We start from the raw sequence: 19,468 nt of genomic DNA, 5'->3' as shown, positions 1-19,468 counted from the left end.
TAACCTGGAAGAAGTGGATACATTCTTAGAGAAATACAATCTTCCAAGACTGAACCAGGAAGAAATAGAAAATATGAACAGACCAATCACAAGTACAGAAATTGAGACTGTGATTAAAAATCTCCCAACAAACATAAGCCCAGGGCCAGATGGCTTCACAGGCGAATTCAATCAAACATTTAGAGAAGAGCTAACACCTATGCGTCTCAAACTCTTCCAAAATATAGCAGAAGGAGGAACACTCCCAAATCATTCTACAAGGTCACCATCACCCTGATACCAAAACCAGGCAAAGATGTCACAAAAAAAGAACATTACAGGCCAATATCACTGATGAATATAGATGCAAAAATTCTCAACAAAATACTAGCTAACAGACTCCAACAGCACATTAAAAAGATCATACACCATGATCAAGTGGGATTTATCCCTGGGATGCAAGGATTCTTCAGTATGCACAAATCAATCAGTGTGAGATGTCATATCAACAAATTGAAGGATAGAAACCATATGATAATCCCAATAGATGTGGAAAAAGCTTTTGACAAAATTCAACATCCATTTATGATAAAAACTCTCCAGAAAATGGGCATAGAAGGAAATTACCTCAACATAATAAAAGCCATATATGAGAAACCAAAAGCCAACATCATTCTAAATGCTGAAAAAGTGAAAGCATTCTCTCTAAGAACAGGAACAAGACAAGGGTGTCCACTCTCACCATTATTGTTCAACATAGTTTTGGAAGTTTTAGTCACAGCAGTCAGAGAAGAAAATGAAATAAAAAGAATCCAAAGTGGAAAAGAAGTAAAATTGTCACTCTTTGCAGATGACATGATATTATACATAGAAAACCCTAAAGATTCTACTAGAAAACTGCTAGCACTAATCGATGAATTTAGTAAAGTATCAGGATACAAAATTAATTCACAGAAATCTCTTGTATTCCTATACACTAACAATGAAAGAGCAGAAAGAGAAATTAAGGAAACTCTCCCATTTACCATTGCAACAAAAAGAATAAAATACTTAGGAATAAACCTGCCTAAGGAGGCAAAAGGCCTCTATGCAGAAAACTATAAGACACTGATGAAAGAAATCAAAGATGACACAAACAGATGGAGAGACATACCATGTTCTTGGATTAGAAGAATCACTATTGTGAAAATGACTGTACTACCCAAAGCAATTTACAGATTCAATGCAATCCCTATCAAATTACCAATGGCATTTTTCACAGAACTAGAACAAGAAATCTTACAATTTGTATGAAAACTCAAAAGACCCCGAATAGCCAAAGCAATCTTGAGAAGGAAAGATGGAGTTGGTGGAATTAGGCTTCCTGACTTCAAACTATACTACAAGGCCACAGTGATCAAGACAGTATGGTACTGGCACAAAAATAAAGGAAGATCAGTGGAACAGAATAGAGAACTCAGAGGTAAGCCCAAGCACATATGGGCACCTTATCTTTTACAAAGGAGGCAAGAATATACAATGGAAAAAAGACAGCCTCTTCAATAAGTGGTGCTGGGAAAATTGGACAGCTACATGTAAAAGAATGAAATTAGAGCACTTCCTAACACCATACACAAAAATAAACTCCAAATGGATTAAAGAACGAAATGTAAGGCCAGACGCTATAAAATTCCTAGAGGAAAACATAGGCAGAACACTCTATGACATACATCAAAGCAAGATCCTTTTTGACCCACCTCTTAGAATAATGGAAATAAAATCAAGAATAAACAAATGGGACCTCATGAAACTTAAAAGCTTTTGTACAGCAAAAGAACCCATGAACAAGACAGGAAGACAACCCTCAGAATGGGAGAAAATACTTGCCAACCAAGCAATGGACAAAGGATTAATCTCCAAAATATACAAGCTGCTCATGCAGCTTAATACCAAAAAAGCAAATAACCCAATCCACAAATGGGCAGAAGACCTAAATAGACATTTCTCCAAAGACAACATACAGATGGCCAGCAAACACATGAAAAGATGCTCAACATCACTAATCATTAGAGAAATGCAAGTCAAAGCCACAATGAGGTATCACCTCACACTGGTCAGAATGGCCATCATCAGAAAATCTTGAAACAATAAATGTTGGAGAGGGTATGGAGAAAAGGGAACTCTCCTGCACTGTTGGTGGGAATGTAGGTTGGTGCATCCACTATGGAAAACAGTTTGGAGGTTCCTTAAAAAACTACAAATACAACTACCATATGATCCAGTAATCCCACTACTGGGCATATACCCAGAGAAAACCATAATCCAAGAAGAAACATGTACCATAATATTCATTGCAGCACTATTTACAATAGCCAGGACATGGAAGCAACCTAAATGTCCATTGACAGATGAATGGATAAAGAAGATGTGGTATACATATACAATGGAATATTACTCAGCCATAAAAAGGAACAAAATTGAGTTATTTGTAGTGAGGTGGATGGACCTAGAGTCTGTCATACAGAGTGAAGTAAATCAGAAAAACAAATACCATATGTTAACGCATATATATGAAATCTACAAAAATTGTACTGATGAACCTAGTGTCAGAGGAGGAATAGAGATGAAGACGTAGAGAACAAACTTGGGGACACAGGGAGTAAGGGGAAACTGGGAAATAGAGAATAGTATTGACACATATACACTACCAAATGTAAGATAGATAGCTAGTGGGAAGCTGCTGCAGAGCACAGGGAGATCAGCTTGATGCCTTGTGAAGACCTAAAGGAGTGGGATAGAGAGGATGGGAGGGAGGCTCAAGAAGGAGGGGATATGGGGATATATGTATACATATAGCTGACTCACTTTGTTGTACAGCAGAAACTAACACAATACTGTGAAGCAATTATACTCCAATAAAGATGAAAAAATTAAAAAAACATATTATGGGACTTCAGTACCCTACTTAAGTCAATTTAAAGATCAGACAGAAAATCAGTAAGGAAATGTCAGCCTTAAATGACACTTTGGACCAAATGGACTTAGCAGAGACTTATAGATATCTATATATCAATATACACATGCCATCCAGAAGAAGAATACATATTCTTCTCTAGTGCACATGGAATATTTCCCAACATAGATTATATATTAGGCACAAAGCAAGTTTTAATAAATTTAACATGACTGAGATCATACCAAGCATCTTTTCTGACCCCAGTGGTATGGAACTAGAAGTCAATTACAAGAAGAAAACTAGGAAATTCACAAATATGTGTAGGTTAAACATTCTACTGAACAACCAGTGGGTCAAAAAATAAATCAAAAGAAAAATCACCTTGAGACAAATTAAAATGGAAATAGAACATACCAAAAGTTATGGGATGCAGTAAAAGCAGTTCTGTTCATAGCAATAAATGCTTACCTCAAGAAACAAGGAAAATCTCAAACAACATTACATCACACCTCAAGGAACTAGAAAAAGAATAAATAAAACCCAGAGTTTTTAGAAGGAAGGAAATAAGATCAGAGCAGAAATAAATGAAATAAAGACTAAAAAGACAATAGAAAAGATTGGTGAGACTAATAGCAATCTCTTTGAAATGATAGAATTGACAAAACTTTAGCAACACTCACCAAGAAAAAAGTGAGAGAAACCAAATCAAAACAATTAAAAACGAAAAATGATTGCTTCTTTCCAGCTGTTGTAAATAGTGCCGCAATGAACATTGTGGTACATGTTTCTTTTTAGATTATGGTTTTCTCAGGGGTATATGCCCAGGAGTGGGATTGCTGGGTCATATGGTAGTTCTATTTTAGTTTTTTAAGGAACCTCCACCTAAATGTCCATCAACTGATGAATGGATAAAGATGTGGCACATATATACAATGGAATATTACTCAGCCATAAAAAGGAGTGAAATTGAGATATTTGTGTTGAGATGGATGGACCTAGAGTCTGTCATACAGAGTGAAGCCAGAAGGAGAAAAACAAATACCGTATGCTAACTCATATATATGGTATCTTAAAAAATGGTACTGATGAACCCAGTGACAGGGCAAGAACAAAGATGCAGATGTAGAGAACGGACTTGAGGACACAAGGTGGGGGGTGAAGGGGAAACTGGAACGAAGTGAGAGAGCATTGATGTATATATACTACCAAATGTAAAATAGATAGCTAGTGAGAAGCTGCTGCATAAAACAGGGAGATCAGCTTGATGATGGGTGATGACTTAGAGAGTTGGGATAGGAAGTGTGGGAAGGAATCGTGGGAGAGAGGGGATATGGGGATATATGTATAAATACATATGATTCACTTTGTTCTACAGCAAAAACTGGCACAACAGTGTAAGGCAATTATATTCCAATAGAGAGCTTAAAAAAATGAAAAATGAGACATTACAACTGATACCACAAATATACAAAGGATGGTAAGAGGCTGTTGTGAACAACTGTATGCCAACAAACTGGACAACCTAGAAAAAATGAAAAAAATCTTAGAAATATACAACCTTCTGAAATTGAATCAGTAATAAAAAAACCTCTCAACAAATAAAAAGTCTAGGAATGAATGGCTTCACTGGTGAATTTTCCCATACATTCAAAGAAGATTAATTCCAGTCATTCTCAAACCCTTCCAAAACAAAAGAAGAGGGAATACTTCCAAACTCATTTTATGAGTTCATCATTACTCTGATACCAAAACCACACAAGGACCTCACAAGAAAAGAAAATTACAGGCTGCTATTCCTGATGAACACAGAAGCAAAAATTCTCAACAAAATATTAGTAAACAGAATTCAGCAACACATTAAATAATAAAAGGATCACACATCATGATCAAGTGGAGTTTATTCCAAGGATGCAAGGATGGTTTAACATCTGCAAATCAATCAACATGATGCATCACATTAACAAAATAAAGGCTAAAAATCATATCATCTCTATAGATACAGAAAAAGCATTGGACAAAATTCAACATCCAGTTAAGATAAAAACTCTCAACAAAGTGGGTATAGAGGAAATGTACCTCAACATAATAAAGATCACATATGACAAGCCCACAGCTAACATTGTAGTTCATATTAAAAAGCTGAAAGCTTTTCCTCTAAGAATAGGAACAAGAAAGGGATGCCCACTCTCACCACTTTTATTCAACATAGTATCAGAAGTCCTAGCCACAGCAATTAGGCAAGAAAAAGATATAAAAGGAATCCCATTTAGAAAGGAAGAAATAAAACTGTCATTATTTGCAGATGAAATGATATTATATATAGAAAATCCTAAAGTCTCCACCAAGAAACTGTTAGAACTAATCAATGAATACAGTAAACTGCAGGATACAAAGTAAATATACAAAAATCTGTTGTGTTTCCATACACTAATAACAAACTGTCAGAAAGAGAAATTAAGAAAATTCCATTTATAGTTACGTCAAAAAGAATAAAATATCTAGGAATAAATTTCACTAACGAGGTGAAAAACCTGTACATTGAAAACTATTAGACACAACCAAAGAAACTGAAGAAGACACAAATAAATGAAAAGGTATTCCATGCTTATAGACTGGAAGAATTAATATTAATAAAATGTTCATACTACCCAAAGCAATCTACAGATTCAATGCAATCCCTATCAAAATTCCAATGGTACTTTCACATAACTGGATCAAAAAATACTAAAATTTGTGTGGAACCACAAAAGACCCTGAACAGTCAAAGCAATCCTGAGGAAGAAGTGAAAGCTAGACGCATCATGCTCCCTGATTTCAAACTATACTACAAAGCTGTAGCATTTAGAGCAGTGTGCTATTAGAATTAAAACAGACACACAGATCAGTGGATCTGAATGAAAGCCTAGAAATAATCCCATGCATAAGTGGTCAATTAATTTATGTCAGAGGAGCCAAGAATATACAACAGGCAAAGGACATCTCTTTAATAAACATTGGGAAAATTGGACAGCCACATGCCAAAGAATGAAACAGACCACTATCTTACACCATATGCAAAAATTAACTCAAAATGATTAAAGACTATAAGCCCTGTGGCCATAAAACTCCTAGGAGAAAACGTAGGCAGTAAGCTTCTTGACATTGGTGCTGGAGATGATTTTTTTGTATTTGACATCAAAGCAAAGGCAACAAAAGCAAAACTAAACAAGCAGGGCTATTTCAAACTAAAAAGTTTCTACACAGCAAAGAAAACCATTCACAAAATTAAAGGCAACCTACCAAATGAGATAATATGTTTGCAAATCATCTGATATAGATTAATATTTAAATATATAAAGAACTCATGCAACTCATGACAAAAAACAATCTGATTAAAAAATGGGCAGAAGTTCAGAATAGACATTTTTCCAAAGAAGGGATATCCATGGCCAACAGTTTCATGAAAAGATACTCAACATCACTAATCATCAGGGAAATGCAAATCAAAACCACAATGACATATCACCTCATACCTATTAGAACAGCTGTTACTAAAAAGACAAGAAATAACAAGTGTTGGCCAGGATGGAGAAAAGGATGCCTTGTACACTGTTGGTAGGAATGTAAATTGGTGCAGCCACTATGGAAAACAGGATGGAGGTTCCTCATAAAACTAAAAATCAGACTACCATATAATCTAGCAGTTCCACTTCTGGGTATTTATCTGAAGTAAACAAAAATGCTAACCCAAGAAGATATATGCACCCCCATGTTCATTTGCAGCATTATTTACAATAGCCAAGATATGGAAATAACCTAAGCGTACATCAATGGACAAATGAATAAAGAAGATATGGTGTATATATACAATAGAATATTATTCAACCACAACAAAAAGTGAAATCATGCCGTTTGTGACAACATGGATGGACCTTAAGGGCATTATGCTAAGTGAAATAAGTCAAAGACGAATACTAATCTCAATTATATGTGAAATCTGAACAACAAAACCACTCTCACAGATATAGAGAACACACTGGTGGTTGCCAGCATAAAGAGGTGGGAGGTAGGGCGAGGCTGAAGGTGGTTAAGAGGCACAAAATTCCAGTTATAAAACAAATAAGTCATGGGGATGTAATGTAAAGCTTGGTGACTATAATTAATAACACTATATTGCACATTTAAAAGTTGCTAAGAGAGTAGATCCTAAAAGTTCTCATCACAAGAAAAAAAAATTTTATGACTATGGATGGTGATGTCAACTAGACTTATTGTGGTGAGTATTTTGCAATATATACAAATATTGAATCATCATGCTGTATGCCTGAAACTAATATAATGTTATATGTCAGTTATTCCTCAATAAGAAAAATAAAGAAATAATTGTTAATTTTAAAAAATTATTCAGTAAAACCAGATTCAAAAGTCAAGGTTATAGAATTAGGTTATAAGCTTTCACTTCTAGAGTGTGATCTTAGTTTATAATACAACTGGCCATTCCTCATCTCTTCCTAGATATTATCTTACAAATAAGGTATTTGGCTCTCTGTGCCTTGTACTTCCTTAAAGAGTTAATTAATATTAACTTGTAGCCATTGAATGATTTTCATAAAAAGTTTTACATTATTGGATGCCAAACATGAAAAGAGTTGATATGCAGACAAGGACACTGATCTTCCTACTGACTAGCATAGTGAATGTCCATAATTACTGTCTAGGAAGAAGGAAGCTAATTCACACAGCTGGACATGATGATCAGCAAGTACACTCCAAACTCTGACGTCAGAGCAGTTATCATAGCACAGGCATAGTCTCACTCTCATCGTACTGTTTTCAAGAAAGAGAAAAGGCCATCCCACTCAAAGTAACAGGACATTTTTAGAGGATGGGCATTTATAAACCCTGGAATGGCAGAAATATGTTGGAAAATTTTTAAAATTTACAGCCTTTTCTGCTTCCTCTCCTTGATTTCACATTCATTCCAGAAGGTATCTTGTATTGGCTTTTATCTTTGTGTTTCTCTAGAAGATTACCAAGGGAAAAAACAAAACTAAGAGTTAGCTTATGTAATTCAGTAAAACAGGTGCACCAAGATAAATTGACAAGACGAGGCACCATGTAATTTAAAGAAGTTGTTTTTATCAGCCAGCTATGTTAATTTCTACTCTATTCAAAACACAGAAAAATGTATTTTCCATAAATGAAACTATCAGTGGAGAAATGAGACCCTTAAGCATGTAAGAATATCTGTAAACAGTGATGAGTGAAAAATTGAAGTTAAGAAACTTTCCTTATTGCTTTAAGTTTGTTTGTAATTTTAGTAGAAAGAAAATGATGCAGGCAGAAGACAAAATTGCAGAACTCCAACTTATTTAATCTCCTAGGCATTGATGTGTACAAATTTATATCTTTTTTATATAAACCATCCATCTCATTTAGAGGCCACAGAGAAAGTAAGCTTGCATACTGAGTGAATATTTGTTCTTGGTGGGGGAAATGTGATTTGGAAGGTGATTTGATTAAACTCGCAGCCTGAATACTGTTCATTTAATTGGTAACATTGCTATTCCTGGAAAGCAAAACTAGTCAAGAGAGTAAGATCACTAGTTATTGAATTCCTGGTAAGTTTAAATATGTTAATATGTGACTGACATAGACATACACAACCAGAAATGGTCACCCACTTATCCAATGACCTGAGTATGGTTTTGTTCACCCTTCAGGGAGATACAGTTCTGAGAGTGATGTGTGGAGCTTTGGCATCCTCCTCTGGGAGACCTTCAGCTTAGGGGTCTGCCCATACCCTGGAATGACAAATCAACAAGCACGGGAACAAGTGGAAAGAGGTGAGCCAAAGACACAGGGTAGCAGTGTTCACATCCAACCCCAGGGGCAGTGCTGATACTGTGCCTGCATTTCCTGGGAGAAAGAAGGTAATACTCTTTGGGTATGTGATAGAAGAGGTGTTGGTAAACCTACTTTTGAAACTTACGGTATGGCTCAAACAAGAAAGAACAACAGCAAAGACTTTTTAAAATCCCATCTCTTTGAAAATAGAAAGCTCTAGGCTTTTCTTCCACTCCCCCTGCCTGGCTTGGCATCTGCAAGGCTGTGCCATTCACTGTCTTTCAGGGAAATACGAGATTGAGGAACACCACCTATATTTTATTCTGTGCCACATAAACACTGTTCCTATTACTGCAGATTGAAATGCAGTCAGACTTCAGGAAGAAGTTGAGAATTTTGGAACAGTTCTGAAGAAATCCTGTGGTGTTCTCAGCTCAGAGACGGGAGTAAGTCGGTGATGGTGACACCTTCACATGCACTTGTGTAGTCCCCGGCTTTCAACAACAATAAGAAAATACTTTCAACAAAATGCTGATGCCCTAGTATCAGGCCCCTCAAGTGGGACGTGGTTGTAGAACCGGGTGTAGGAAGATGCCTTTCCAGCTGCCTTCCTACCTTTTCCCACCTCTCCTGAGGCAAACGCACATAGGCACATACATACCACTCAGCACACTGCTGGGACCCTTCCAGGTGACTCTGAACTAAAGATAATATTCTTCTCAGGCTGCAAAGGAATGTGTCTCGTATTTATTTTTATTTCACTTTTAAATTAGTGTTTATAAATCCTCATCCTCTCCTCATCTTCAAAACCTGAGTTGTAGAGATTATTTTTTGAAAACTCTGTCCACAGCCTCTAAAAGCAAATTCTAAAAGCAAATAGAGCAACTAAAACATGCATTTGTATGTGACGTATCTTACATCAGACTTTGTGAGAAATGAACAAACAAAATATGGGTTCTTTGAGCTAGAAGGTAATGATATTGCTCTATAATATTAAAATCTGCATTACTTACAGAAAAAAAATCGGTTTGCCCTGAAATGGGTTTTTTGTTTCTATTAACCAACAACATAAGGTACTAAAAATTACAATCTGCATGATGCCCCATGTGAACATTTATATCTTATCCCCATTCTAAATTCTCTGCTCTTCTCTTGGGTCTTCAGGATATCGAATGTCAGCCCCTCAGCATTGTCCAGAGGACATTTTTAAAATTATGATGAAGTGTTGGGATTATAAACCTGAAAACCGCCCCAAGTTCACTGAACTTCAGAAAGAGCTCGCTGTCATCAAGAAGAAAATCACATAGTGACGGAACTGCAAACACAGCGTCCAGGACTCAGTCCTCCAGCAGAGTAATACTGTTCTTCTTGTTAACAATGAGTTTATACCACATTATGTGCAACAGTCTTCTAAGGTTATTTTTTTTTATTAACTGTTTTTTTAAATATGTGCCGTTGAAAAAAGTCAAATGCATTCAAGAAACAGGTCGTCCTACCAAGGGCTTTCTTAGCTCACCACAGCAATCCTGCCATTCCAGCCCCTTGTAAATAGAAAAGCACAGGCTCTAAATGTGTTGGGGAACCAATCTGTCTTTTTCACACCAGGACCACTGATGTTTCTCAGAGATTTTTTTTACTTCAGACCCAGTTCACAGCTGCTGTCCCATGCCACAGACCCTACTCTATCGGTGCTATCAGCTGCATTGGTAATGCCATGTCTGCAGGACGCATTCCAACAAAGTTGGCTTTCTGCTCTGCCAAGGCAAGAGTGTATTTGTAAACATCATTTTATATTGAGAATTATTTAGACCTTCTAGGGGTTTTCTTTCCTTCCTTGCCAGAAATAAGCACAGTTTAAGAATCCTCACATTCCTGTCTTGTTAGTAAGGTTGTTGTTTTCCTCCCCTTTTGTCCAGGCATCAAAAAATGATGCCTGGAATGTCCTCAAAGAGCTCTTAATGGAGGCCACAGCTTTTAAAGAATGTTTCAGACAGCTGTGACGGCAAGAAGTAAGTTGGAACAGGAGGACGGTCTGGAGAGAGGGGCAGCTAGAGTCGGCATCAAAGAGAAGGGAAGGAAAATAGAAAATCTGCTTTCTTACCAGAGTTATGCCTTTACCCACACACACATACACACACACACACACAGTTTCTATTTTATGATCTGATTCATGAAAAAGGTTCTAAGAAATGTTTCTAGGAGTTCATAGATAGAGTCTTCTCAGCAACAAAAATTTTTTTAGAGAAACTCCAAAGCACAAGTCTACGGAAATAACAACATACTTTTAAGTACCTTCATTTGAGAGGAGACATCCCAGAATTTAATTCTGTTCATTTTTGCCAGTTTCCAGAGCTGTCAGAATTTCATGATCCTAGTTCATAAACACATTCATGTGTGTACACACGTGGGCACGTGCTCACACACACACACCCACACATAATACTGAGAAACCAGGCAGGTATGAATGGAGTAAATGGTTAAGAAGTCAAATGAACATTATTACGGAAAAAGCTGTAGAAACGGCCCTCCTATGTCCACTTTCCCCCTTCATTTACTCTTACACTTAAGCTACCTGGAAATTCTTGTTATTAGCTGACCCATATGTGAGCACAGTTTAGAGATGCTTCATGTGAATCAAATGTAACAGAGTTTAAACTAGGATTCTTTTTAGCTGAATCTTAGCTTCATCCAGGGAACTTACCCCATGGTCTGTATATAGTTGCCTCTCAGGATAGATATGTGTGTAAGAGATGGTCATGCTCAGGGGTAAACGTGGCCTGGGAGCTTTTAATAAGTGCTCAGGCCTGTGTCCAAATACCACAGTAGTGATTATTTGGTCTACATTCATTGGAAGAGCTTACGGGATAGAAAATTCCTCCTGCCCCCTCCACCTCTTTGCTGCCTAGGAATATCACTGCACACAACTCACACCCAGTACTACTTTCAAGAGTATATAGGATAATACCAAAGAGAAAAATGCTTGTGTCTACCACTTCAATCTCCTTGCAGGTTTCATACACATTTAATGATTACCACATCCAGACTAAAATGAAGGCATAATAAACTTGCCCACAAAAAATAATGCAATGTACAAAGTAACTTTTTAAAAAATCAGCATTGTTTCCCTTCTGTCAAATATTACGAGTGAATGAAACCTTCTTTTGACGGCATGTACTGTGGTAGATCAAAGCACAGACTCATGAACTAAGATTAAGAGCTCTGGTCTTCAGGTACTTACTTGCCTTCAAAAGCAAGAATAAAATGGGGACATTTCCACCCTTTGCCAGTATTTCCAAGTGCAACTCTAATATTCTTTGTTTAAAGAAAACAGCCTCCCATCACTTGGCAGCCCCAATGCTAAGCTCTCAGCAAACAGAGAATGATGGTTTGGGCTTTAACTTTGTGAACAAGACCTGAAGCTTAATCTTTGCATTCTGGTGGAAAGAATGAACATGGCATTGATGTTTCACTCATCCCGACTATTAGAATTTGCAATTCACGTCACAACTCTGTGCTTAAATTAAAGAAGCTTTTCAAAACATCGTGACATCTGCAGCATTTAAATTCTATTTTAGTCTTTGTCCCAAAGCAGGCAGTGGTATAGTTCAGGATTAATAACTCACTGGGAGTCTTTCAGGACCATATCAGTTGTATAGAATATTAAATTTAATATAGGCACATGCATTAAGAAAAACTTATGCAGACTATTTTTTACTGTTAATTTTGTTGTGCTTGAAGCACAATTTATTCATCCCATCTGTCACTGATAATTATTGGAATTGTATACTTTAGGAGGCTGATCCATACCCGAAAAGCACACACACAAATACTCTTCTGAATTTGCAAGTTGATGTAGGGAAAGACGGCTTCAGAAACACATAAAATCCTATGACTTCTTTAGTAAGAAAACAGTGGTAACCCAAACTGCCACTGGTCTGAATGTACGTCAGCCAGGTCACAAATCTTTGTGTTGTTAATGGATTTTTCAAGTGTTGCATCTATTACTCCTGTATAGTTTCTGTCATAATTCCTTAAATTTATGAATACAGAATAGGGCACGGGCAAACCCAGGCAGCCTGATTCTCACCTGCATTTTTCTATCTTGAATCACCAAGGAGCCTTTATGAGAAATATTCAGGTAGTTCATCATTTTTCAAGGAAAGACATCTTTTATTGTCAAATTAACATTTATTACCAACATGTGAAACCTAAAATTATTTTGTATTCCATGTAATCAAAGGTTACCTCCCAAAGCCAACATGTTCTTTCTCTTCCAGGAAATAATAATAAAGGATGAATAGGTTTTGTTTAGACTTTCAAAACCAGAGGTTTCATTTCAGTCCATCCTGCCACTAGGCCCCCAGTGAAAGATCTCACGTAATCATTTCTCTTTCACCTCCCAAATTTAATATAGTCAATAAAGTTCTTCATAATTCACCATTTTATCACAAATACGATATTATTGAAACCTCTTACTAGCACATCAGTGTAGAACATGAGTCTAATTGTTTCAGCCAGTTTTCAGTGCACATTTCACAGCTGTTCATTTGAGGGTTGTTTTTAAAAGAAAAGAAAATGTTTAGTCACTGAAATAGTCTTAATTTCCTTTAAACCACTATGTGGTTTTCTTGTCTATGTTATACTCATTGTTTCAGTTTTGCCGTATAGTTTTATATAACTTTTGGCTAACACCACTAAAATAACTGTGGCTTCACAATACTGGTGTGACATGTGTCAAGAAGAAAGTGTTTTAATTATAATATATGCCACACACTGAGGATCTTGTAGTAGGATAAACATAAAAATCAGAATCTCTAGGTTGTATGTTGCTGTCACTCAGTTAGCTCAGTCACACCACTTTCTAGTTCATTCTGGTGAATCATCAGATATTCTAAAAATGTACCTGAAAACCTTCCTTAGTATACTCTGTGGACCCTATTCTGTGGCTGTGTCCTTTTGAAGTGAGATTAATTGATACTTTCTGAAACGAGGTAGATAGCCTCAACCCGCTATTTACATATATGAACTCCCCCATCACACCATTGGTATTTTAGATGTTTCTTATCAACAGAACTGATTGTCCATAAACACTATTTTGAGTCATGTAAAGACTGACTTTTGTATTTAGGAAGTCAGAGCCCTCACACAGAACAGAGAATAATGCAAAATACAAAGAACAACAAAGGGACAGATAATTGAAAAAGATATGGTTTCTTTATGTATTAATATGTTAATTAAAACAGATTTTATATGAAAATGAGTTTATATTACAGTTCCATTATACTATTAAGTTAGCATGAAAGTTTACCATTAAAATAAAGTTTACCTCTTTTATTACTAACTCTGATTTGTTTACACATGCCAGAAACTTTTATTAAATATTTTAGTTTTATTTATTTTTTCTGTTTTGATTAGTTTCATATAAAGTCTGAATACTATATTTTTTGATAAGATCCAGAGCTACATATTAATTTCTGCCAAAGAAAATATTCAGATTTAAGAGTCAAGATTTCATGTACCAAGATTAACTACTTGAAGGAGATACTGGTACAGTTGTAGAGTCCCATAAAACTCTCCTTTAAAAAATAATGCTGTAATACAGAAAGTGTATAAACTATATATCTTAGTCATAATTCAATTTAAGGAAATATTTATTACCCCTTGAAGGCCATCTTACTGCCTCATACTGATTCAAAGATTAAATTCTGAATTGTTAAGTATAGACAAAACTCACGTAGCTGCCTACTAAGGACTGAGAGTCTTAGGTGGTAGAAAAATCCTACTGTACTGAATTCCTATTCACTTTAAACTGGGGACAAGTCATGAGCACAGGCCTCAGCACATCTGTTAATAAGGCGCTAAGGCAAGCATCTACAAAGGAAAGAGGAGAGCAGCGCTTATTCTAAGGCCGGATGGTGCAGCCCCTACAGAGAGTGTAGGATAATTAAAGCGGAATGAAGACTTGGACAGTGTCACTAGGAGGCCCGAGGAGAACAGTGCCATCAGGAGAGATCCTTTCCTACAGAAAACTTAAAAGATATTGGAGTCAAAAGAAGCAAAGGAGGTCACCTGCCAGGGTGGGGGCCTTCGTGTGAGCAAACCAAACACCTCTGCCTTGCGTTCAGAGCAGTCGTACATCCCCAGCTCCGAGGGGAGGCTGTGATGGACAACATGTACATGCTCACCATCCTCCCAACTAATGGGTTTGGTCATATATGTTTAGATGTTTAACAGAGACTCCTCAAAGGCTCTTTATATTTGAGTTAGGGATAGTATTTCCTAAACGAAATCACTGATTAGTCACACCTTATTAGAAATCTTGTGGCAATGGGGCTTGTCTCAACTAAGTGAGAGCACACTGAGATCAGCTGTTTCACCTTTTGACTGATATTAACTAACTGGCTCTTAGAGGTACCCCAGAGGGACCTTCCTCCGATGAGCTCTGCTTTGGGGAAACATGGAATCCCGCAGGGAAGGAAGAAAGTACCAATGAAATAGCAATGCTCCTTGTCTGTATGCTAGCAACACGTGAAGGAAAGGAATCATAGAATCATCCTAAAGCCAGTCACAGCGCAGCATGGCTAAGGTCAGACATGGAAGGCAGAGAAAGAGACATCCAAAAAGGACGACTGAAGGACAGGAAGGACAACAGAGAACCAACGCAAAGTAATTCAAGGGCTCACCTTCCAACACATAAATGCGGTATCAATGAGAGAAGGCGAATCCTCAAAAGGGAAGTTTGAGGTGCTTCCTGCTGCATGTTATTAAACATTACGTACCTCTCAAGTCTCTACAGCATTTCTTAAAGGGCATTGAGTTGGATGTTGATTTGATTTTCTTTATGCCCCCTATAATCTCAGGAGGAAGCCCCTGTTGAATGAGAATTACCCTTGCCTGGTTCTCCTGTAAGGCAGCAGACGCGACAGTGGTTCAGCCCACTTGCTAAGCAGTGAGGAGCGGAGGGTGGCACACATAAGTGGGGAAGTCAGTTTTGCAGGCAAACTGCTGTGAAAGTTCCTACTTTTGATTTTATTAAAGAAAAGATACCCTCCAGGTGTCTTTGCTTGCAACATAAAGACAGATTCAGCCTCCCTCCTTGCCAGCAAACTTGTAAGAGCCCACAAAGAAGAATGTTTAGGATTCACTCTAAAAAGATTCAAATCTTGAATTTCTAAATTATCTTCCTAAACATGACCATTGAAGCCAGAAGATGTGAGTGTTCCACAAAGTAATAAAATGTTCTAAGTGATGGTAATGACCCTGGCAGCAGAATGTTGTAATGTTTTCCCTCTGCTTGCTTCATTCAGAAGCTTTTCCTCCACATCTGCCACGTCAGGTTCAGGGAACCCTGCTGGGTGCCAGTTTTTCTGGGTTATTTTTTTTTTTCTTTCTGGTTGGTATTTCTTTTTCTCATATTCAGTTTCTTAATCCTTACTTTTCCAAAACAGAAAAGCCTTTTCTCATCAGCTTTTATCAAGAGTTTCTCCTCACGTACTCAGGAGGCCCTTGCCTTGCAGGGAGCCCCCAGCATCCACTTGCCGGGCCAACGGCACACGCTCTGTGTGAGCGGCCCCAGAGATGCAGCTCAGAACGCACAAAGGCCTCGGTGTAGTCTTTGTGGTGGAAATGGGACGACTAGGCGGCAGATGTGTTTAGATTTTCCCAGGATGGAAAGATCACTGTGAGTAGATGTGTCCGGGGAAGCAGCCTGTTGACTTGGCCGAGTGAGCTCGTGAGGTGACCTACCTCCAAAGAAATCTTAAAATACTGATAATGATTATTTTAAACCCTTGGACATTTTCAATTTTTCCATTCCACTCTTCTCTGCCAATATTTTTTGTTGCTTCCTTTAGACTCCTCTTGTCAATAAATGTCTAAAAGTATTTCAGTTGTACAATGTCAGAGTTTTTCCATAGCTTCAGAAAATAGGGTAGCAAATACAAAGACTCAAGTTTAAAGTGAGGTAGTCTACCTAGAGACACAGACCCCACAGCACCATTGTGCTAAAATGCAAGCTCTACTCTATAGTTTCCCCCAGAGCGGTGCCCTTCCTACAAAGTCAAACATCACTCTTTCTCCTATCTGCTAAGAATGTCTTTAGTATCAGAATAAGCACCTTCTAGATGCTATCCGAAGCAGATTCTAAACTGACATACTAAGAAGCCAGATTTCAACCATTAAAGCGACAGCAGTAACACTACTTCATCTCTTTCTACTCAGTTAAAATACCCATGCAAAAACTAGATCCATCCAGGAAGTTCACCTCATCAGGAGCTAGTACTGTATTTTGAAAGCATAGGTCAGATGTCAGTGGGAAATATCAGTATTTTGAGCAACACAGGATAAGTATAAGATGGCCCTTAAAAAAGAAATCCCGGTTCCCACGTTGGAAAAAAATCTGAGGATGAAAAATGAAGTTGTATATGAGTCCAAACTTATTAATATTTTCTTCCTGTAGCTCTTGTCAAATTGTACAACCTTGGGGGTCTTCTTTCCAGTGTGCCTGAACAATCTTTATGAAGCAAAAAACCAAATTCCCCTCCCGCAACCCCCAATCGGAGCTTGAATTTCTAAGTGCCCTAGATTCAGAGCCTTAGGGGCTGTGAGGAAATCTGGAATGTTATTACTGAGATCCCAGACAAAAGGCCCATCCTGGCAGTCTGTGCCAGCTCACTAATCCATGCTTTTGTTAATTTTTAAACATGGAAGACAGCGGAGTCGGGGGAGGGGGAGAGCAAAACATCCTGCTATCTAGAAATTTTCCTTTTACGAATAATTTGACTTGGTAGACATATACTTGGGTACCTGCTTTTAAGAAATGCCAGACTGCTGTAAGCAAATGCAGAGGGCATGGTGCCCAGAGCCATGCTTAATATGACTGTGAGTGTTTTCTCCTAACCCAAAGCATAGCAGGTCTTACATTTAGACTATAGGATGCTGTGGAGACCCGTCCCCTGTCAGTCTAATTGCTTTGCTTCAGCTGCAAGTGGAAGACCAGTTCCAACAAAAGTGAACTTATTTGCCATATTTCCTCCTCAGATACTAGGCCTTTCACACTTGGAATGCACAGAAAATATACACATTTTAACGGAATTCACTATTTTTGGCTTTAGTGTCAAAGAGATTGATTCTGCAAGGTTCACCTAATTCCTCATAACAAGTGTGTTTTATAATCCTATGATTCTAAATCCAATCACAGCGATAGGTTCTGAGCATCAAATCAAAATCAAAGAAAAAGGGGAACTGGTAGAGAGGGGGTCTTGGTTATTTCAAATTCATGACCAAAGAGGCCAAAAATGTGAAATTCCCTTTCACTTGATGAACATTTCACTGTACAAAATGTCTGTTACCCCACACCATCCTGAGACATAATCAGACTCTCAACATGGACCAGTGGCCAGGAACACACTTTTCGTGGCCCATTTCTGTTTGTCATTTTCCTTCATAAAGCATTGAGATGTTTCACTAAAACAGCTTTATTAGTCAGATGTGTATAGGTTTTATGTTTAATTTACGTTACATATATTAAATCAGATGGCCTACTTAAGCAACATGAGTATAGCAGGGGGTGGTGGCAGTGTGAATTTTTCTGACTTTATCTTGTGGTTTCTTTGTGTTTCTCTTGGTTTGGTCTGGTGAGTGCCCTGAAAGATTGGAACTCTCTGAAGTCATAGCCATACAACCACATAGGGTTAGGAAAAGCCAGATAAATGCAGGAGAATAAAATCAAGTAGTCCAAGTCCCAGGAACAGCCCCGACTTCTTCAGGAACGCACGTAAATGGAAAGCAAAGATAAAATATACAAATGGCGCCCAGGCCATTTGACTGTGGGCGGCCCACTGGTCTAAGGCACTGCCTGCTCCTGGCACAGGCCCACAGCGAGTGGTTGCAGAAATGTGATTTTCTGGGTTGCTTCTGCTTCCCGTTGTTAGAAGATGAGTGTGGGATGATGGGGTGGGAATGGGCCTTGCCCTCAGCCCCACCCGTGGTACAGATGCTCCATCTGCAAGCCTCATTTTGAGCAAAGCACTCCTGTGGTTTACAGTTTCCTTTTGGTGCCAATGTTGTCAGGTTAAAGCACCTTTAATCTTCTTTTGTTGTTATTTTAAAATAATATATTTGTGAAGTGGATTAAAGAAACACTGGAAATAGGGTGCTTCTTATAAAAAAGCTCAAGTGTAAAACACACAGGCAAGGCCTTTGGTGAGTTTATCTGGCTTTGTAAACAAGTCTGAAAATGAATGAGAGATAAATATCTAAGCAGTTAGTTGTCTTTTACCATTTTTAACTTGGATCTGTATTTAACACTTATTTATTTGTTAGTTTTACATTCAGAGGAAATACACTTTGAACTTTGGCTAACATTGTAGGATGTTTTTAAATTGTTTTCTACTTTTTTAAAACATGATTTTATCATTTTTGTAAACTTAGATCATTTTCGAATAGCCCTTTTTCTTTTCCAATAGACCAGTTACCACTCATAGGTCTGTGGGATTTTTTTTTTTTACTGTATTCTTATAATAAATGTAAAATATTTGTAGCAAACTGTGCCTTGTCTTGTTTAATCTTTCCATCATGTTTATATTTCTCTTCCTTTTCCATATAAATATTCTCTAAGCAGAAGAAAAGGAAGGGGAGATTGCCATGGTAACTGGCCTCCTAGGGATGTAACAGTGCATAAAAAATTATTAGCTTTCAGTTTCTCTGTAATTAAGCTTATGAGTTCTG

The 19,468-nt window shown here is 37.5% G+C and overlaps 1 protein-coding gene across 10 annotated transcripts in view; it reads left to right on the top strand.

The window, feature by feature from the left end:
- The window catches only part of FER (FER tyrosine kinase), a 460,601-nt gene extending 441,376 nt beyond the window's left edge, over positions 1–19,225 (top strand). For all 10 annotated transcript variants that reach the window (XM_057737769.1, XM_057737780.1, XM_057737781.1 and 7 more), the window contains 2 exons: positions 8,617–8,739; positions 9,905–19,225. In XM_057737769.1, coding sequence (XP_057593752.1) covers positions 8,617–8,739; positions 9,905–10,047 — 266 coding nt within the window. In that variant the 3' untranslated portion in view covers positions 10,048–19,225. The remainder of the gene's footprint in view (positions 1–8,616; positions 8,740–9,904) is intronic.
- Positions 19,226–19,468: the final 243 nt, after the last annotated feature.

This window comes from Hippopotamus amphibius, chromosome 1 (assembly GCF_030028045.1).
Source record: "Hippopotamus amphibius kiboko isolate mHipAmp2 chromosome 1, mHipAmp2.hap2, whole genome shotgun sequence".
In the NCBI taxonomy this organism is placed as follows: Eukaryota; Metazoa; Chordata; class Mammalia; order Artiodactyla; family Hippopotamidae; genus Hippopotamus; species Hippopotamus amphibius.
This window is presented reverse-complemented; position numbering and strand designations above follow the sequence as displayed.